The sequence below is a fragment of the Aethalodelphis obliquidens genome, unplaced genomic scaffold (assembly GCF_003676395.1).
Source record: "Aethalodelphis obliquidens isolate GAN/ISIS:26980383/991018 unplaced genomic scaffold, ASM367639v1 scaffold8, whole genome shotgun sequence".
In the NCBI taxonomy this organism is placed as follows: Eukaryota; Metazoa; Chordata; class Mammalia; order Artiodactyla; family Delphinidae; genus Aethalodelphis; species Aethalodelphis obliquidens.
The window spans coordinates 7,069,808-7,091,917 of NW_020837952.1; the positions used below are offsets into that span (position 1 = coordinate 7,069,808).

At 40.5% G+C, this 22,110-nt stretch overlaps 1 protein-coding gene across 4 annotated transcripts; it reads right to left on the minus strand.

Moving 5' to 3' along the window:
- NEMP1 (nuclear envelope integral membrane protein 1) lies at positions 1 to 19,964 on the minus strand. 4 transcript variants are annotated; one of them, XM_027106728.1, is made up of 9 exons: positions 19,878 to 19,964; positions 12,376 to 12,500; positions 10,968 to 11,187; positions 9,524 to 9,596; positions 8,045 to 8,138; positions 7,459 to 7,573; positions 6,515 to 6,740; positions 5,231 to 5,404; positions 1 to 4,503 (listed from the first exon to the last, which is right to left on the minus strand). In XM_027106728.1, the coding sequence occupies exons 2-9, from the start codon at positions 12,475 to 12,477 to the stop codon at positions 4,320 to 4,322; spliced, it is 1,188 nt and encodes a 395-aa protein (XP_026962529.1). In that variant the 5' UTR covers positions 12,478 to 12,500; positions 19,878 to 19,964; the 3' UTR covers positions 1 to 4,319. The 4 variants fall into 4 exon arrangements, with proteins under 4 accessions (XP_026962529.1, XP_026962530.1, XP_026962528.1 ...); XM_027106729.1 differs by lacking the exon at positions 19,878 to 19,964 and adding an exon at positions 19,648 to 19,813 and having other exon boundaries at positions 5,231 to 5,354; positions 6,515 to 6,610; XM_027106727.1 differs by lacking the exon at positions 19,878 to 19,964 and adding an exon at positions 19,648 to 19,813 and having other exon boundaries at positions 6,515 to 6,725.
- Positions 19,965 to 22,110: the final 2,146 nt, after the last annotated feature.

The window sequence follows — 22,110 nt, forward strand, 5'->3', positions numbered from 1 at the left end:
TATAGTCTATAAAACTTTATTAAAATTGGGATTACTTACAAACTTGTACAATAAAAATGAAAAAATATATAATAAGACGTCATTGTTTTTCCTTACAGGAAAGAGTGAAAATGAGACCCATGGCAAAGAGTCATCCCTGATCATTTTGTTGCTTTCAAACATTCATGAACTTATTTTAAATATAAATGACAAATCTTTTAAAATAACACTAAGGCATTACCCACAGGCTAAAACTTACCCAGTAACTCCCTATTTCACCATCAATTCTAGAAACTTGATAAAGGGAGGCAACTGCAGGCTGTAACAGTTCTAACACTCACCTTATGAGCTATCTATTATGTTAATAAGAAAAGAATGTTGTCCATGCTGTAGAAAATTTCGGAGAAGGTGGTTTCACCATTTTCAAGTTATTGTCAAGAGTGTGAAAAGGAAGATGAGACACATGGGCGGGGGGTATGGGAGACAAAAGCCCCAAATTTGGGGATACTGTGTGCCATCCCCTTCCCCACTAAAGCTGTGTGTTGACACTGGTGTGAATCCGCTTTGTTTATTCCCAGCAGTCTCTGGCTCCCATCATATAAGGCACCAAATTCCCTTTTCAAGGTAATAACTGTCTAGAATCCAACTCAATAGCAACTGAATCCATAAGCTAAGTTACCAAGAGATACCCCTGGAACACCACAATTGCATAGGTTTCCCTAAAAATCAATTTCTGCTACATCAAAACATAAACAAAAGGTTTTAGGTGCATTTGCCTGTGCAATGGCTATTTTATGTTTATTACTTGGTTTCAGTGCCTATGTAACATGAAGGCATAATAAATCTGTCAAACTGTCCTCTCCTTGATTCAGATAAAATTCTTGGCATTTCAATATAGGTTATTATCTCTTATGTCAGACCTGAGTCCAAAGGAATACTAGAAGGACATTTAATTTCCTTTTCTCCTACTTCAACTTTCACTACTCAATTCAGAGAAAAGTTATGAGTACACAGCTAGGAACCATTTTTATGTAGGCATCCATCTGGGCCCATCATTTTTTCTGGAACAACAAAAAGATTGAGGGCAATTGCATAATCCATTCCCAAGCCTTTTATGGATATCAGGGCCTGGGGGAACTATCTGGCCTATTTGGGTCCTTTCATTCATCAACTCTCTATTTGTATATGTAAAGTGGGGATTGGGTTGAAGGGAACACAGTCAATGAAGAGAAGGCTAGGCCCTAAAATGGGATGTATTAGCACAAAATGGAACACTGGGACTCAAAGTCTATCATCAGCAAAATCCCGTAACTAACATAAAGGTCATGAATTTGGGGGAAGAAGTAAACTAGTTTTGGTGGGATGAAGTGGCTGATAGGAATTTCTTATTAGAAGATATCAAAGTTGCTAAATTTTCCTTATTATCAGTCATTGGTTCCATGGGTCTTCTGAAAGTAATCTGAGTGGGAAAGTGAAGGGGAAATGTTTTAGGCCAGTTGGCTCTTGTATTCCCATTAATGGGAGTCATGCTCTACACAACTTGGTCAGACCCATTAGGGGCAACAGATTTCTGATGCTGATGGGACCCAGAGCCCTAGGGCCAATTTACAGCTTGATATTTGCCGAGCAAGATGCTGACATGGCAGCAGACGTAGCTCCAATGTCCAGCTCACTCCACAGTTATCCCTTCAATCCTTCTTGATGAGATCTGTCTGAGACGAGACTATGCCGAAACTGCAAGAGCTGTAACCGAAAATTAAGTGGGGGCTTCAAGTAGTGACTGAGCCAGCAGACTCAGTGGCCAAAAGGGAGACAAGAACAGCTCCTAAAAAAGGTTTACGAAGTCAAGCAATCTCCAGGCGCACAGAGGCTCTGAAGCATCTGGGGCAGAGCCACACAAGAAGACAGGGCAAGGACACAGCACACCAGAGGCACCGTCCTTCACTGTCTGAGAGCAGCTCTCATGCTGCAGGACCCATTGTCATTGCCACTGCCTACAGCTCAGTTCTCCAACTACCAGACAGGGAGTAATAAACTGAGTTTGATTTTACTCATCCCAAATTCAAACACAGTGAGAAAAACTCATCTTGAGATGGAAACTGTATATCACAAGGGGTTTACTAAACAGAAAAAGACGAGAATCTTTCTCTACTTCACAATGCTTTCTTGCTGAAATAAAGACATGAGTCGGGAAAAGTCACACTGGAGGCAAGCAACCATGTCTCTAAGTAGTTATATGGGGAAGGCACCAAAGTCTCCAGGGAATCCTGAGACCATTTGTACAGCCGAATTATTCTTTCAAATCAGCTTAGGCTCAAACATGCTAAGTCTCGATTTCTATTAATGAGGCAAAAAATAGTAAATTTCAGCGGTCTTAACAGTTCTTTGTAGAGAGATAAAATGTTACCACGTACATAATTCACAAAGATAGAAAGGTTTCCTAATATAAAGCAACTTTAACCCATGGCATCTGTCCAAATACTGCTTATTTTTCACTTTCTGCTATATGTCTATCTGCTGCCAACTGAGGTAGTTGTCACTTTAGGACAGTTTAAAGCTGTGGGAAACACCGGCAGAAAAAAATCAGCTGGTCACCTGGAGGGGAATCTCAGAACTGACATTTTGGAAGTCTGTAATGGAGTCCAGAACCTTTCAACATGATCTGTTAATGGCTGGTCTGAAGGAGTCATTACAGCTTTTTAAAAAATCATCTGCCTTCTCCATGATCATGGTTAAGCCAGTCAGTCCAATGCTGTGCTCCTGCCATCAGTGTCTATCTTCCTGAATAAAGTAATTATAGCTTTTTCCAAGGTACGAGGGTCACAAAGACAGAACCAAGCGAATGACAGAGACTTGGGAATTTGCTCCCTCATAAATGGCAATGCTTGTTTATAAGGGTACTTTGCAATGGCAAAAGAAAGTGAAACCAATGCCACTGTAATAAAAGGCAGCATGAACCTCTGGTCAGAAATGGAATTGCAAATAAGTACAATAAGTTCATAGAAAAGTGCATCTGCTCCTGATGGCTGAACAGGCACCCAGAGGCATAAGGATTATCTGGAGGTCTATCTCCTGACAATGCAAACTGCGGCAGCCACATAGCTACAATGTGTATATTGTATCAAGAACCTTCACAGATAGTTTTAGGCTCACAAATTAGCCAGACTTCCGGTGGGGAGGGATACAGGTGGTACGGAAAGGCTGAAAAGAATAGGTAGAATGGGTAGACAAAGGAAGGCAAGGGAAAAGGAGATAGTTTCTTGATCCCACAGCAATTCAAAGATATGTCACCCACTGACAGGAAAAATGGAGAACCTTAAAAAGCATTTAAATTCCCTAAATAAGATCACTCCTCCTAATCAGCAGAAACAATGCTATTATAAACCAAAGGGAAGAGAATATAAGAAATGAAACATGTATATACTTAATGAAACATGTATATACTTAAATGTATATACTTGTATATATAAACATGTATATACTGAAATGTATATACTTCAGAGGTGACGGAATAGACCCTTCCTGAAAGGGCAAATGGGGCAACGAGGACTTAGAAGGGAAGAATGCAAACCTATTTTTAAAATAGAATTGAAAGTTAAATATAATAAAAACCCCAACAGACCTCATCTACAGAAAGGCCTGCAGGCAGGACTTAGAATATCATAGGTGTGAGAACTAATCCAAAGCTCAGCACAACACTCCTCGGGCTTTAATGGATAATCCATATTAATAAATACGTAGGGGCCTACTGGGCTGGTCACTCTGGAGCACTTGCTGGCTCTGGAACGAGTTTGTCACATTTTTTTAAAATGTATTCACTTAAAAAACAAGACAGACAAATAATAATCTATTTTCCTCTTAAAACAGTTGAAACAAGAATTATGCTAAAGTCACTGAAATAAAAGCAGAAGTAAAAGAGGCTCAGATTTGTGGATTTGTCTCTGAAAGATGCAGCCTATAGTCTGAAAGCATTACTTCACATATAACAGTTATCACTTCTGAGTTTGAAATGCCACGACTGAATCAACTTTCAAAGAGGAGCTGGAATGCCATGCTAGCTGTGGCAATCCAGTTTCTTCGGAAATATAAAGGTGGGCCAAGAACTTAACCAATGGGACGTGTTGGGAAACAGTCACTACTTTATCCACTCTGCTTCCTCGGGACCCCAGAGACCACCAAGACCATTTCCAGAGGGAGGTCTACTCAGGCCTCTAATTTCAGCGGGAGAATTTCAGCACTATCTCACTCAACTTCCAAGATTTGAGAAGCAATTGTGCAACACATGCAACCTGGACCATTGAGGTACCAAGCCAATCCACATAAAAATAACTGACGACCACCTAAGTCAAGAAGCTGTTCTGTTGTGTGATGGGGGGGTACCGAGAATCTAAGTCCTCCTCTTCAGAGGATGTTTCTTCATAGAGTTCATCCTGGGCAATAATGCTCTCTAACCCATATTCCTGCTCATGGACAGAAACCTCATTGGGTGTGAGGTGGAAAGATCCTTCCACAAAGTCAGCAAATCTGAAAAACAGAAGATAATACTCATTAGGAACCTGCCTTCTGTCCTGTTTTCTTTCAAAATAAGAGCAAACTGAAACCCTTGGTATGCTCTCAGCTCAAATTATATTGAGTCTAGCCAACACCCTTATCCTTACTCTGGCAGGTAAGTAGACTAAAGCAAGAAATAAGAAGAAAAGGAAAGCTGGGATCATAGGCCAACATCTCCTGCAACCCCATCCTGCTTAATAAGCACTTTTAGTTATGGAAGTTTAGTTACCCTTTTTAGTTATGGAAGTGCTAAAGTTCCTTTAGTCATCCGTAATCCTGATAAGATTAAGGGGCATTACACATTTATTTGTGTTTATGGCCCTATAAACTTTATGCCATCAGGATTCCAAATTGAAGCTTCACATGTTTCCAAATAAAAAGGATCCCCTCTCCTAAAAAAAAAAAAATTAAAAAAAAAAAACACTCAAGAGAGCAGTGCAAAACTATCAAAGGGGAAACTTAATATGGTACTAAAGTCTTCTCATCTCAATGCTAAAATCAAAGCTAGAGTAAATAGTTCTTTGAGGAATCAGAAAACAGGCTACTGCTTAACATGTATCTTTCTCTTGACTACTCCTAGATGAACAAGGAAAACAAAGCCACAAATACAAAATGATTACAGAAGCATAATCTCTGTTAAAACTGAAGGTCACAAGCACCCTGACAGACACTTGGCACTTCTGGCAAAGAGTTTATTTACCTTTTTGGAGACTGGATTCGAGAAACAGTCTTCCAAGCCGGGCAGTCTGGACTGTTGCAGTATTCTCTAAGCTTCTCTAAAGCCTTTCGGGTCTCTACCTCTCCTTGTATCCGATATTCTTCTTCTGTCAGAAGACGAGGGGGGACAGTCTTTTCTGTTGCATTACACATCTTTCTGTGCTCACCAAAATAACATCATGAATGATTAATCAGTAATCTACATCCACCCTTACGTCTAACTCCCTTCAGTGGGTCAAGCATACAGCAGAGACCCTGAGCATTAAGAGTCACTGCTCCCACCTTTCTTCTACAGACATCTTTAGTTATAATGTACCCTTGACATGTTAGACTATGAGTGACAAGTCAGAGTCGTCAATATTATTCAGTAATGTGAACAAATTCACTTATTTTCCAATAAGTGACAGACAAAATATTTATTTCCCAATAAATGGAAAAACCACAAGAAATGATGGCATAAGACTGTGGTTCATTAACTTGGTTCCCCCCGAACTGAAGGCATTACTTTGACTATCTGTAATAGAAAGAACATTGATAACCTCAGAACCTATGACCATTCCACAGTCACCATACAAAGTGACAACATGCTTTGAATTACATCTTAAACTAAGAATAGGACTCCCAGGGGGCTTCCCTGGTTGCGCAGTGGTTGAGAATCTGCCTGCCAGTGGAGGGGACACGGGTTCGAGCCCTGGCCTGGGAGGATCCCACGTGCCGTGGAGCAACTAGGCCCGTAAGCCACAACTACTGAGCCTGCGCGTCTGGAGCCTGTGCTCCACAACAAGAGAGGCTGCGATAGTGAGAGGCCTGCGCACCGCGATGAAGCGTAGCCCCTGCTCGCCACAACTAGAGAAAGCCCTCGCACAGAAACGAAGACCCAACACAGCCAAAAATAAATTAAAAAAAAAAAAAAAAAGAATAGGACTCCCAGAGCAACCTGAGAGCCAGTGTGAAATAATCTGAAACCAGGTGACCTGAGGCATGCGGTATAAAAGTGATATACTTTGCATCACCTAGTGGTAACAAGAACACATGACACTTTACTAGATGTTTTTATTTTATATATAAAATAACCAGAATTTATAAATTCTATAAAAATGCCTACAGAGAATCTAAAAAGAAAGACTTGAAGGAAATAAAAGTGAAGCATAATACCATAAATTTGCATTAACAAAGAGGCTCCCAGGTCAACACCTCTGTCTCCTTTTGCAGCAACTGCATCCCACATTGCATGTTTCAGTACAAAGTTACACTGCCTTTCAGTCACCTGTAGGTGATGTACAGCCAGTGAATAGGGTACTCCACGCTCTTAGTACACAGTGCAGTGATGATAATGGCAAGGGCAATGTGTGGTATCTGGATACTGGAATACATGAAACATAAGCCCATCAGCTGCAAGGTCCAAGTCAGCAGGTTGATACTTCGTTCATTCTCCAAGGGCCCATACTTGTAACAGACTGCAAAACTCATGAATCCAACTGCAAGGACATAGCCTATGAGAAGAGTTATCAGAAGACATTCTTTTTAATCTACAGTTGGTAAAAATAATCTGTGTGGGGAGCAGCAGTAAATTCACTATGTAGCGCCTAATGAACCAGGGAAATAGGTAAGATCTTTACTCAATTATTCACACTTTTTTCATTATTCATATATATTAATCTCTTTAAGCTTCTATCCTTTCTACTATCCTAAATTTATTTAATTCTCAAATGGAGAATTAAACCTACATGTTGAACAACTCTAAAATAGTCTGTTTAAAAAACCTAATATATGAAAATCCAGATTAATCTGCTCTCAAAGGATAGATTAAGAGTTACTATCTTTATAACCAAAAGATTCTCGCTTTATAGATAAGGTTCACTGTAGAGTCCTTTACTTCTTAAGGTCCTCAAGTGTATTTAAAATATGATTATATTCATAAAGTCAATTTACGGCTTTTCAGAAAGATGCCTATTGTGTAAACAGAGACGTATTTATAAACACCAAGAAATTAAAGTCTTCTCCCTAGCAGCATCATTTTAATTTAAGAGAAGGTCACAACTGTATAGAGGGGTTAGAAATAAGTAAAGAACTATGATTCTTACAAGTTAACAAAATGGCATAGACTATTAAACTCCTGTAAGCAGTAAGCAAGCAACATCTTTTCATGATCAAATTAACTAAAACAACCTATAAACATATAAAAAGTAAAGCAAAACCAACAACACTTACTTAAAAGATACTGCCAGTAACATCTCCAGATCTCTTGTAAATTTTTAAAAACTAGCTGAATGAGGTACAGAGAAAAGGACCAGCCTCCTACCAGGATGATGTAAATGGGACTTTTCTAAGAAAGAGTAGAAGTGAAAGCAAAAAGTTACAATGGGCTTTCCATACATAAAAGAAACAAAATAGAACTGTGATTTAAAAAAAAAAAAAAATTCAACCTACTAAAAATGCACAAAACACATCTCTTAAAAAGATGTCCTTTATATTTTAAATGGTACAGTCTCCAAAGAAAACTGGGAAAATGAGATGCTAAATAACTTAAAAGCCTGGCTATATAATCTATGTAATTAACAAACAGGAAGAAGACTTTAATCACCCCCACTGTATACAGGATTTCAAATAAAAAGGGAGATTGTATGTAATGAGGCTGCAAGTTTCATCATGGAAAGTACCTTTCTGAATCAAGGAAAGAGTAGGACATTTACTTATCAGCCATCAATGCAAATTTTCAGTGCTGTAAGATTATCCAAAAACAATCCTTCAACTATCCAAGCTCATCCTAACTGCATGTGAGGATTCTGCTTCTTACCTTGGGCATAAACTTGGACAGCATAAAAATGATGATTAGTAAAGAGGTCACAATTCCCACACTCATCCCAGTGGAATAGTAGAAGATTTGACTTCTGCAGAGATAAAATTCATTTCATGACTACGTGTGTATTCATATATGGCACTGTTCAAACTAGACAACTAACCCAGCCAAAAGATAGAAAAAAGGTACATGGTGAGAGCAGGTATTTGCCCAACACTTCAGATGAGAAAACTGAAGAGACTAGTACAATGTAGTTGCTGCCAGATTATGAAGATTAGTATCAATAAGGGCCCCTCAAATATATCCCAGTAATAAACCTCTGCTTAGTCTCCCGCTCCCATCCCCAATACCTCTCCCCAGGCAATTTCTAATGGGAATCTTTCTTCTGGGAACTGCACAGCTTCTCTAGGGAGAAGGAAGAGCCCCAGTAGACACTGGAAACTAGAACTGAACTGATTACCCAGAAGGATAAACCAAACACAGGGCACAGAACAGAGAGCTCCTCTTCCTCTTCTAGGTTCTTTCTACCAGATATCCGTCGCTCACTTTGAGTTTCTCTCAGGATCCCCAAAATAAGGAACAACTTCCACCAACCTTGCTCCAGTTGAACTTCAATTGGTAAGCTTTCATTCACTATTCCACAAATATTCTCCTTGTGTTCAAAGTTAATGTTAATTCTACCTTTGTTCAATGTTTGTTATCTATATGTTTTCTTTATATTTGTACATGTCTGTTTCATCTAGCTAGTAGGTTCCTAAAGGCAGGAAATGAGTAAGTGGTTGATATTTGTTTCTTTACTTCTGAACAGCATGAAACTCATCAACACACAGCCCTGTAAAAATGAGGGCTAAACATTTCTAACAGTGGAAAGGGTGGTGCTGTATTGGCTAAATCCCACACATGATGGGTAACCTAATGGGGGAATTTCATTATTACCAATCTTATTAATACAAGAAAATAATTGTAACACATATTATTTTTTTAAATTATTGAAGCAGGCAATGGCCTAGCCATCCATAAAGGTCCTAGAAAAGGGAATGGCAGCACTTCAAGTCTTTATGATAAAAGTCAAGCAGGGCTGGACTTCCCTGGTGGCGCAGTGGTTAAGAATCTGCCTGCAAATGCAGGGGACATGGGTTTGAGCCCTGCTCTGGGAAGATCCCACATGCCACAGAGCAACTAAGCCTGTGCGCCACAACTACTGAGCCTGTGCTCTAGAGCCCGCGAGCCATGACTACTGAGCCCATGTGCCACAACTACTGAAGCCCACACGCCTAGAGCCCGTGCTCCGCAACAAGAGAAGCCACCACAGTGAGAAGCCCGCGCACTGCAACGAAGAGTAGCCCCCACTCGCCGCAACTAGAGAAAGCCCGTGCGCAGCAATGAAGACTCAACACAGCCAAGAATGAATAAAAAAAAAAGTCAAGCAGGGTAGGTCTGAGCCTCCTCATTCTGCCCGCTAGCCTTGGAACCTACCTGCTCAGCAAGTCACCACAAAAAAATAGAATAAGTCCAAGGAGAAAAATGAGGAAGAGTTTGGGGTCAAATCCTGAAATAAATAAAAGACTTCTGCTTAATATGGGAACAAAACAATTTAAGGCATTACAGAATAAAAGACAATGTTGGCATCATTGGTCAGCTAATAAAATATATGCAAACAGCCCACCTAAACAGCATTTTAAATTCCACACAAAGCCTGGGCACCCTTCCAAAGAGAAAGTATAATTAGGTCTCTGTCTAACCTGTACTTCCCTCAAGAGTTTATTTTTATTTTGGCTACTAAGCTAAGGCTAAAAGAAGCTAAGCTTTGCTTTTGATGGAGTCATAGTGCCATCAGCGCTTCATGCAGTCGCCCACAAGGGGTCTCCACCACTCTGGTTTTCGGGCCTTAAGTCACACACGCTCGGATTCAGATCAGCCCAGAACTTGGGGTCAGGGCCCTCTGCTGTTCTCTAACTGTTGGTCTCTGCTTGACCAACACCACCACCTACTTCTCTTCGCTACACAAGCACTGTGTTGGAAAAGCCTATACTCAAAACACATCTCACCCAGGACCAGGGGGCCCAAGCATAGACCCCTTACTGGCATACCAGACACTCCCACAGCTTTCACATTCAAGAGCTCTTGAGTCTAGGGGAAGTCCACAAACAGAAGAGTGAGAGGGATCAGTAAATGCAAAAGGAACACCAAAAAACAGGCTGATCCTGTTCAACCAAAGAACTGTGGAACCCTAGGACAGTTGGAAGGGCACAATGTATTTCGTAGCAAAACCCAGGAACATTTCTACTACTTAAAACATTACTCTCCTAAGACAGTAGTTACCAAGGAGAGACCAAAAGTCACAGAGAATCCAAGAGGATAATGGTCCACCTCTTCTGTGAAGCTTTCTCAGACACATTCAGAGAAGGGAAAACTCCCAATTAGACTGAATAAGCCTGAAACTGCAGTGATCTTCATATTTATTTATGGTTCCACATATATTCTTTTGTTTGTGAGGTATTCAGTTCTACCCTTCTTTAGTTTTTATTGTTAACCATTCATGTCTTCAAATGTAGACCTGTACATTTCAAGATATCTATCTTTGTCTATAAGTGCCCAGAAGACAAGGAATACATCTATCTTACTCTGAAGAATACTAGGCATATCAGCTCAGAGCCATTGGAAGTATTAGAAATACAAGTCTTCACAATTCCAGGTAAGGAAGTACTCAGAATGACTTATGGTAAAGTCTCAAATCTAGGCTTAAAGGGTTTTATGAGGGGTGGAGGCTCTCTGAACTGTTTGGAGCAGTGGTATATTCAGGTTATAATCAGAACCAAAATGGAGCTGTCTTGGGCTGACTTTTCTCACTAATTACATCCTCGAAAGCTCAGTCCCTTCTCACCAGAGAATCCATCAGAAAAACAGAGGTAAGACTTACTCCGGGTCACAGTGACACTGTACTTGGTGTTTTCCTCTATAATCTCAACTTTGAGGCAGGTTTTTGTGCTGTATAGACCCACGTTAACATAGGTGTCATTCAATTTCTCTTTTAAAAAGGAGGAAAAAAAGTTCCAGATACTAAACTGCTCTAGCTCCTTCAGTTTCTCCTCATTCTCCACCTGGGTGACTCGGACCAGTTTGGAACTATTTACCCGAATCTGTAACACAAGTAAAATCAGGATGAGAAAGAAGAAAGTAGGAATTTAAAATTTTCACAAATATAATTAAAAAAAAAAAAAACCTTTAGAGTAAATAACTAAATCAATAATGGCACCAGCTTTCCACAGGCTTATGAGAAATACAGAGATACAGCAGCTAAAAGATAACTGGGCAAATAACACTGTACATGGTACAGAGAGGCAGCTGTTAGAATGTTTTATTGTTAACATGATCTGAATCTAGTATTAGGCCAGAACATAGGGGGGAAAAAAAGACTTCCAAGCTGAAAGAGTTACCAATACAGCTATTTATGAGAGATCATGCAAAGCAAGGGTCTAGAATATTAAGAAAACTGCCAGGCATAAACAGCACCAAAAATGTTTCCCATAATGACAAGCTGAAAAGTTCAACCCTTTGTCACAAATCACTGATTATGGGTAAATGTTGGTTATAATGTGCTCCAGATGGAATATGATCTTTATATCAGACAATGAAAAAAGAGAATTTTTTTTAAAAACCCACGAGCCCACCTTATGTTTTTGATGTGAACAAATCCCTTATCAGTAACTATGCTTATAGCAGCAGAAACATTTCCAAGGACTCATTTTGTTCAATCATTACAGCCAGACACTCTGGCTCAACAGTGTTATGAAATAAATGAGACCAAAGTCATTCTATCAAGGGGAAACTTCAGCTCAGGGCATTTATGCAACACCTTGTGTAGAATCAAAATAGAATAGGAGCAGCAAGGCGAGAGTTTACATCCTGATAGGCACGCAACAGTTTCCAGCCCAAAGAAGGCCTAAGACCTTTAAAAAGAAAGAGAGGTCTATATGTGTGTGTCTGTGTCTCTGTGAGTGTAAAAGGAGTGAGGGGAAGAGAAGGAAGTACTCTCTTGGGGAAAAGGAGGAAGGAAGTTTATCTCAGGCCACTTAAAGAAACAGAGAGAGAAACACAAAATAGGCATAAATGCTTTACTGATGAAAACACTGATGAGATTAAGAATAATCATAATCTTATCAAGGTTGTTAATTTTACACACACACACACACACACACACACACACACACACATATATTTTTTTTTAACTGCATGTGAGAAGGGAAGAAAGTGTCAATGTACTCACTAATCACAGACAGACAGATATTCACAGAAACTGCCCCTGCCAGGAGCCTCCAAATCATTACCTGTATCTGTGTCCATATATCATGCCACTTCGGGATAAGCACATTTTTATAACAGGATTGTTGACTGGTATTCATATAATAAACTTTGGATTCCTGAAGCATGACCACGTTTAAATCAATTCCGGCTTTATGCAAAGAAAGAAAATAATTAAGTATAATAACAGAACAAGCTAGTAACTATAACTCATTTCATAAAAAGAATTAAACTGACCACTTTCTTAAAGCTGGGGTTAAAAATATCAGCGACTAAGACACGAAGAAGAAAACTGAGATGAGAGAAGAAATAAGGCCGTCTTATTCCTGCCAAATGTAATTAGTTAAATATTACAAATAGTCACTAATCCAGGATAAGTAATAATAAAAGCCACTATTACGTGTTTATTGAGACAGACAGTATGTTGTCTGTCTCATTTAACCCTCCCAGCAATGCTGTGAGGTTGGCACTCTCATAACCCCCATTTTACAAATGAGGAAACTGATGCTTAGGAAAGATTAAGTAATTTGTCCAAAGTCACACAGCTAGTAAACAGCTAAACTGACATTCACACCCAGGTCCTGTTTCTCTTATAAAGGCATAGCTAAAGTAACCCCATCTGGTGACTTTCTCTATCCATATCCTGAGTAGGATGAACAGAATTAGCAACACTTTTTGTATTTAGAGTACTTTAAGCAGATACTAAAAGACTGCAAAGTTGCTTTTTTCCAGCTGTTTTGTTTCATTCAAGTTTTAAGAGCAGCCAAAGAACATATGCAGTCCCTCTGATTTTACCAAAACAGATCTCCCCTGAGGAATTTATATTCAATCTCAGCTAATTTAAGGTTTACAAGTGACCATTATCATATCTTCCCACCCAAGTTTGCACAAGTTACCTTCTTCACCACAAAACATTTCAATATCTTCTTCCTTGCTCTACACTGTACTTACCAACTCATTTAGTGCTACTCTCAGGGGAAATTTAGTTAACTCTTTGGTTCTTAGTATAAAGGTGGGTAGATTTAAATAAACAAAACACCCCAAAACACAAAAACCTCAAACAAACCTTACAAAGCCAAAGTTACACACACAAAAAAGGTAATGACACCCATCAGTTCAAAATGGTTTTAGAGTGAAGCGCAGACTAATTTTGAAGTTAAATTCGGTCTTAAACCTAAATATTGGGCTTTCCTGGTGGCGCAGTGGTTGAGAGCCCGCCTGCCGATGCAGGGGACGCGGGTTCGTGCCCCGGTCGGGAAGATCCCACATGCCGCGGAGCAGCTGGGCCCGTGAGCCATGGCCACTGAGCCTGCGCGTCCGGAGCTTGTGCTCCGCAACGGGAGAGGCCACAACAGTGAGAGGCCCGCGTACAGCAAAACAAACAAAAAAACAAAAAAAACAAACAAACCTTAATATTAAGAACGAAAACTAAAAAACTCTTAGAAGAAGAAAACAGGTGTGTAAACCTTTGTGACCTTGGATTTGACAATGGTTTCAAAAATTTTAAACTTTTGTGTTTCAATGGCCACTATCAAGAAAGTGAAAAGATGACCCACAAAGTGGGAGGAAATACTTGCAAATCATATATCTGATAAGGGTCTAATATCCAGAATATATAAAGAACTACTACAATTCAACAATAAAAAAGAGAAATAACCCAATGTTTAGAATGCGTAAAGGATTTGAATAGACATTTCTCCAAAGAAGATACACAAATGGCCAATAAGCACAATGAAAGGAGATTCAACATCATTAGCTATTATGGAAATGCAAGTCAAAACCACAATGAAATACCACTTCACATTCATTAGGATGGCTCTAATCAAAAAGAGGACAATAACCACGTGTTGGCAAGGATGTGCAGAAACTGGAACCCTCACACATTGCTGGTGGGAATGTAAAATGGTACAGTCTCTCTGGAAAACAGCTTGGCAGTTCCTCAAAAACTAAAACACAATTATTACATGACACAGCAATTCCACTCCTATGTATACACCCAAGAGAAGTGAAAACATGTTCACACCGAAACCTGTACACAAATGTTCACTGCAGCAATATCCATAATAACCAAAAAGTGGAAACACCCCAAATGTCCATCAGCTGATCAACGGATAAGCAAAATGCGGTATTATTGATACAATGGAATATTATTCAGCCATAAAAGTACTGATACATACTACAACATGAACCTTAAAAACTTTTTGTTGAATGAAAGCCAGTCAAGAAAAAGTCCACATATTAAATGATTCCATTTATATAAATATCCAGAATAAGCAAAGGCGCAGAAAGTAGATTAGTGGTCGTCAGGGGCTAGGAGGAGAAGGGAATGGGGAGAGACCTTTAAGGGGTATGGGGCCTCATTTTGGAGTAATAAAAATATTCTGGGGATGCCTGGTGCTGCAGTAGTTAAGAATCCGCCTGCCAATGCAGGGGACACAGGTTCGAGCCCTGGTCCTGGAAGATCCCACATGCCGTGGAGCAACTAAGCCCGTGTGCCACAACTACTGAGCCTGTGCTCTAGAGCCCACGAGCCACAACTGCTGAGCCCGCGTGCCACAACTACCGAAGCCTGTGCACCTAGAGCCCATGCTCCGCAACGAGAAGCCTCCACAATAAGCCCTCGCACCGCAACAGAGAGTAGCCCCCACTCGCAGCAACTAGAGAAAGTCCACGCACGGCAACGGAAGACCCAACGCAGCCAATAAATAAATAAATAAAATCTATTAAAAAAAATTCTGTAATTAGTCAGTGGTGATGGTTGCACAATACTGTGAATACAGCTGCCCCATGAACAACCATGGTTAGGGATGCCACCTCTCTGCTCAGTCAAAAATCAGCATATAACTTTAGTTAGCCCTCTAGATCCACAGTTCTGCATCTGTGGATTCAACCAACCAAAGATCAGGTAGTACTATAGTATGTATTTATTGAAAATAAAAATCCACGTATAAGTGGACCCATGCAATTCAAATCTGTGTTGTTCAAGGATCAACTGTATACGGAAGACCAATGAAAGGGTGGATTTTATGGTATGTGAATTATATCTCAGTATTTTAAAATTCAGTCTTGATATTGCAGGGGAGGAAAAGTTTTCCTTGACCGTCTTGGGTCCCTGGCTGGGTCCAAAAATTAAACTGACAAAGACATATTAACAGGAGAAAATCATACAAATTTATTTCATATCTTTTATGTGACATGAAAACCTCTAAGGAAATAAAGACCCAAAGAAACAGACCCACGTACTTTTATGCTAGGTTTGACGAAAAGTGGACATTTGCAGAGGAACGATAGGTTAAGTATGAGGTAAGTGTAGTAAAGTGGGGGAAACTGAGCAAGGCCTGTTTATTAGGATTCTTCTTCATGCCCCTTTGTCTTCGAAGACAAGGATGCTCCTTTCCTCCAGGTATAGGGAGGACACCTCTCACATGAGGATTTCATGGCCTATTTCAAGGAAGGAGGGCAAAGTGCGGGAGGTCAGAGTGACTTTTCGGCTTTGCTGTTTTCTCAAACTCCCTCAGCTTAAAATATTCAATATGCCAAGGTGCCATATTTTGGAGTAGTATGTCCTGAACCTCATCTATCAATCTCTCACTAGGGTTTAATTCAATAGTAATTTGGATTTCCTCCAAGCCTATTTTTCATAAAATGAAACCCTTTCAAAATCCTATTGACATTTGTTTCACTAGCAAGCCCAAATATATTGAAAGAACACCCACTCACAAATATGGATCAAGAGTTTATTTTCTTCTGGAGACTGTAAGAGAGTAAGATTATGTAAAGCTTAAAACTGTGTATTTACAAATAAATTTTAAAAAACCTAAGAGTCACACTTTATTAACTCCTTTCTCCCACAGCACCAAGTAATATAACACAACATCTCTTTAAGCCCATTATTATTTTCAAGAGGGTAGTAAGATACAAATAATATGTCAATAGCACAGGAGATTTGAAAAATTTAATGCCAAGAAAAGACATCAGTATTTTTAAACCAATTTTAAAATTCTTCAATGTCATTTTCCTAAAGGAATAAAACTTTTATAAAAAGCAACATTTTGGGGGTAATTCCCTGGCGGTCCAGTGGTTAGGACTCCCGTGCTTCCACTGTAGGGGGCGCAGGTTCTATCCCTGGTCAGGGAACTAAGATCCCACGGACAAATAAATAAATAATTTAACAAGCAACATTTTCTTAAACCTTCCTTTACCCAAGTTCCACACCATTCAAAGGAAAGCACTGTAAATAAACAAACAAACCTCTCTAACACCAACCTCCTACAGAAATCAGCACCTTGGCCAGCCATATCTTTGGAAATTCATTGAGAGGGAAAACACACCAAATCAGCCTAAGGGGATAATCTGTGCAAACAATCACCACTCCAGCTATAGCTTAAATTATTAGAAAAACATAGAACTACACCAATTACCTTCAATATATACAAGCTGTCAAAATGCTCATGTTACAATCTTGTGCTTCCCATAGCAAAAGGACATACACAACACTTTCCTTCCCCTCCCCAAAGTGAGTTAGCCAGCATGTTAAAAAGCACAATAAATTAAACATTTAAAAAATGCCTTCTGAGCCCAAAGATCTAGTTCTTCTTGGAAAATGCCTCCTTGGAATTTAGTGAATCACAACTTGCTTATTGTATTTACCCATAAACCAGCTACTTAAAAGTTAGTAACTTCGTATTTACTTATAATTCATCAATCAACAACACTGATCATTTAACATCTACTGGTAGAAGGTAATGAAAATGATTCATAGTATGTGAGGACCAGAAAAGACCCTAAAAATTTATGAAAAACCACCTCTTCTAATTCTTAAATAGCCTCTATTCATTTCTGTCAAGAGGTAATCCAGTTCATACTTAAAAGCATCTTAAAATGCTCCTTAAAAACTAGCATCTTAAATTAGTGGGCTTAGCAAAGGATTATTCAATGTGATGCTGGTACAACTGACTGGTTATTTGGAAAATAAAATCTATCTAGATACTCACCTCACACCAAATACTAACATTAACCGCTGATTAAAAAGTAAAATGAAAAATAATTAAATTGTACCACAAAGTATACATATACAAAAATTTAATTTTGGAGGAATCTTCAAGTACAAAAGCAATGGAAATAAATCTAAAGAATAAAATCAAGTGATCACATAAAAAGTATAAATCTTCTATTTAAAAAGATAAAGGGGGCAAATTAAAGTTCTGTAATAAGTAGATTATAAAAATATACATCCTTAAAATATTAAAAAGTTTATCAACTGATTTTAAAAGTACACAAACATCCCAATAAACAGTAATCACAATAAATAGGCCAAGAGCAAAGGACACACTTTCCAAAAAATGTAAACTCTAAACAGAAAATTAAATAACTAATTAATATTTGAAAGATGCTTCCTCACAAATAATGCAAGAAATGCAAAGTAAATTAAGATGCCACTTTCAATCTATCAAATTAGCAGAGGTGTTTCTGTCTGGAATATCCAATGCTGGCAAGGGAATGGGTCACAAGCAAATATAGCTGATAATCGTATAAACCGGCACACCTTTTCAGAAAAATATTTTAGCAAGATGTTTCAAGGGTCTTAAATATATTTTCACTTTTGATTGAATAAATCCATTTCTGAGAATCTATCCTAAAAAAAAAAAATCTGTCCACAGGATGAAACTAAAAATAACATTTATGAAGAATTTTAAATGACATAGGAAAATGTTTATGCTACAAAACCATATGAGAAAACTATCTCTGGCAGCAACTGGTGGCCTCCAGGGAAGAGAACTGAAGTGCTGACAAGTTTATCAATATATTATCAATTCAAAAAAAAATTTTAATTAAAAACACGTGGAAACAGACCAGAAGAAAGCGTGCTTTAACGGACTGCCTCTGAATGGAATAAACAGTAAGTGATTTTTCTACTTCCTTATACTTAATTGTACTTGCCAAATGGTCTAAAAGAACTCCCTGCCTTTTGAAGTACTCCATTCTCTCTTTAGGTAGATCCCACTTTTAGAAAGTTCTACTCTATTACATGATTGTCTCCTTGTAGCTGCCACCTACATGGCCACAAAGAACACGTATCCCAAGTTTACCCTTCTCCAAGCCAAAAAGTCCCCATTCCTCTCCTTATTAAAGAAACTTTGAGCCTGCTGATTGAGCACGGACTACGTGGGAGCATTTTGATATAAATATTCTCTTTCATTTCCACAATACACAGCCTCTAAGGTTAAACATCTGGTCAAAGTTCATTCAGATCATATGTAGCCCTTCAAATGTTACTCTGGGCCCTGCCCCTGGAAAAGTACCTTCTTGGTTACCTATTCCCCTCTCCCTATAAAAACCGTTTCAGAAGGACGCTGCAGTTTGAAACTAGTTCTATGGATCCTGAGATAACCTTAAAGCTGCAGCTAAGGATAATCATAAGTGACAGCAAGAGATAGGCAGCAAACGACGGAAAGGTGAGAGAGCATATGTGTTTACAAGATACGATTCTCCTTAGCCCCATGAGTCTCTACTCCCTCCAGTGGAAGCTTGGAAACATCGCTTATCTTTCCGTTGTGCACTTAACAAGGGTAGAAGGAGGTTTTTTTACAAACACACTCTAGGTTTTCTGAATTAGAGCGTTAAAGGAAAACAATTTCATCCCAGTCCAGAGCCAATTATGCAGTAGCAGGCATCAAGAAAGTCTGCTTGAGGAATGAATAAATTTCCAAAAGAAAACTACTCGATACTGACTAGCGTTTTTGGAAACGGGAATTTAACGGCTCCAGGTCGGTTCTATAGGGCCGGTTGGAGCCAGGATCTTACAAGGGCGTAAGATACTGAAAGAGCTCACTGCATTTCAGTGAACTATAATTATCTGTTCAGCCACCCATGCCGAGTCCTGACAGCATACGCTCAGGTGTTGCTAATTTTCTGAATGAACGGTATGCTCCCTTCCCAGTGGCAGCTCTGCCTGTCCATTCGGTCCTCGGGTCACCTTCCTTCGAACAACAACAAAAAAAAAATCGAGGAGGCCCATGCAGCAGGACGCAGCCCCCAGGACCGCTTCTCACCCAGTGCAGGCCTCCCCGTCTCCGCCAAAAAGGCTTCAAGCTCCTCCCCACTCTGGGTAGCTCCCGCAGGCCACCCCAGGGCCCTGGTCCCTCAGTGCCGGCGCCCGTTCGCCAAGGATGAAGCTTCTTCCTTCGCACCACGCCCGCGCCCGTCAGAATAACGGCCCACGCCCTGGGGACGCTCCCCACTTTTCTAAATATAACCCCTCGGTACCCGCTCCCTCGGCTGCTGCTGCCGGGCGGTACCTGAGCCGCAGACCAAGCAGCCGGAGAGGACCAGGAGCAGTCGCACTGCACCACCGCCCCCGGCCCCCCAGCTCCAGGGCCCGGCACCAACTGCAGATAAGACCGCCACTTTCATTCCTCCCGCCATGGTCTCCTCACGCCACCTCCTCCTCACGTGCCCCTCCCCAGCAACTAACCCGGAACTGGCAGGGCCAGCAGCCTATCCGCTACAAGACCCGCCCCCTACCAACCAATCGGACGGGCGAGGCTTCGAGCCTTCAGTCCTTTATAGACCCTATAGTCCCGCCTCTTAGCAACTGATGCGCGAGGGCGGAAAGAAGCAGCTTTCAGCCTATTAGAAAACTGATTCTCATATTAGCAATGGCGACAGGAAGATCCCACCCCTTAACAACATGCTTCCGTCTCCAGTTTATTTACAACTGGCGCGATTGATGGTAAGCTTAACCAATAGAAAATCAAATTTTTTCGGTACGCAGGCCTCTCACTCTTGTGGCCTCTCCTATTGCGGAGCACAGGCTCCGGACGCGCAGGCTTAGTGGCCATGCCTCACGAGCCCAGCCGCTCCGCGGCACGTCATCTTCTTGGATCGGGGCACGAATCCCTATCCCCTGCATCGGCAGACGGACTCTCAACCACTGCGCCACCAGGGAAGCCCCGGAGTTAACTCTTTTTTACCAAACTTGATATTTCCATCGAAATTGGCTCAGGTTCCCTCTGTTTCCTTTCTTTCTTTTCACCACGATCTTGTCACTGTGGGAAACTTAAGACATTGTGTCCTCCAAAATCCTAAATGATTTAGAAGGGAAGTGACAGAAAGTTGTGTTGACAGTTTTATAAGGAATAAACATTAACGTTTAAAAATGTGGTCATACGGGGCTTCCCTGGTGGCGCAGTGGTTGAGAATCTGCCCGCCAATGCAGGGAACACAGGTTTGAGCCCTGCTCTGGGAAGATCCCACATGCCGCGGAGCAGCTAGGCCCGTGAGCCACAACTACTGAGCCTGCGCGTCTGGAGCTGTGCCCCGCAACAAGAGCGGCCGCGACAGTGAAAGGCCCTCGTACCGCGATGAAGAGTGGCCCCCGCTTGCTGCAACTAGAGAAAGCCCTTGCACAGAAACGAAGACCCAACACAGCCAAAAATAAATAAATAAATAAACAAATAAATAAATAAAAAGCAGTTTCTTTAAAAAAAAAAAAGAGTAGCCCCCGCTTGCCGCAATTAGAGAAAGCCCCCGCAGCAACGAAGACCCAACACAGACAAAATAAATTAATTTTAAAATGTGGTCATAGGGTAGTTTTTGTTGGAAGCAAAATGCATGTGAATATTAAGAGAAACTTTTTTATTCCTCACAACATCCTGTGAGATAAATAGCTTCATTTATGAAGAAGCCAAGGCTAAGACAGGCAAAGGAACCTGCCTAAGATTGCATAATTCGTTGGGCTGGGCTGTGGTTCCAACCCAAGTCTTACCCCAAAGCCTGGGTTCTTTCTGTGCATCAGGCGCTTCCCATTAAATGATTTACACAGTGAGGGCCTAGCAGAATGCCTAGCACATAGCAGGTGTTCAGTAAATGTTAGTCGAAATTGAAGCATCTTATTTTTTAGAGGATCTGATAGTGGTGGTTAGGAATACTAGAGATAATGGAGGCTAGTGAGTTAAGGGGGAAGTCATGGAAGGAGGTAACTGCTGGGGAAGGTTCAAGCTTTCAAAACAAAGGATTTTTTTAAGAGTCAAAATGGGGCTGAGCCATAGGCAAGAGAAGAAATTTCATCCTCAGAAAAGTCAAGGCCACCCCTGGCTGCAGTGGTCATCCTATGTCTCTCATATACATACACCACACACTCCCCTAGCTGACCTAAAGAGGTCAGTTATCAACAAAAATTAAGCTCGTTGCTACTATGTACCCTTGATATTGTATGAAGAAAATCGTATTTCTGTGGTTTTCCTCCCCAAAACCCCTAAAACTAATCTAAGTATGAGATAAACATTAAAAAAATTCAAATAAAGAGGCAACCTAGGGAATTCCCTGGCGGTCCAGTGGTTAGGACTTGGCGCTTCCACCTTTGAGGACAGGAGTTCAATCCCTGGGTGGGGAACTAAGATCCCGCAAGCCGTGTGCGGCACGGCCAAAAAAAAGAGAGAGGCAACCTACAAAATACCTGACCAGTACGCCTCGTGGTCATCATAAACAAGGAAAATCTGAGACACTAACAGCCAAGAGGAGCCTAAGGAGACATGGAAACCAAATATAATATGGTATCATGTATGGGATCCTGGAACAGAAAAAAATTAGGTAAAAACTAAGGAAATCTGAGTAAACTATAGACTTTTAGTTAATAATAATGTATCAGGGACTTCCCTAGTGGCACAGTGGTTAAGAATCCGCTTGACAGTGCAGAGGACACAGGTTCGAGCCCTGCTCCAGGAAGATCCTACAGGCCACAGAGCAACTAAGCCCGTGCG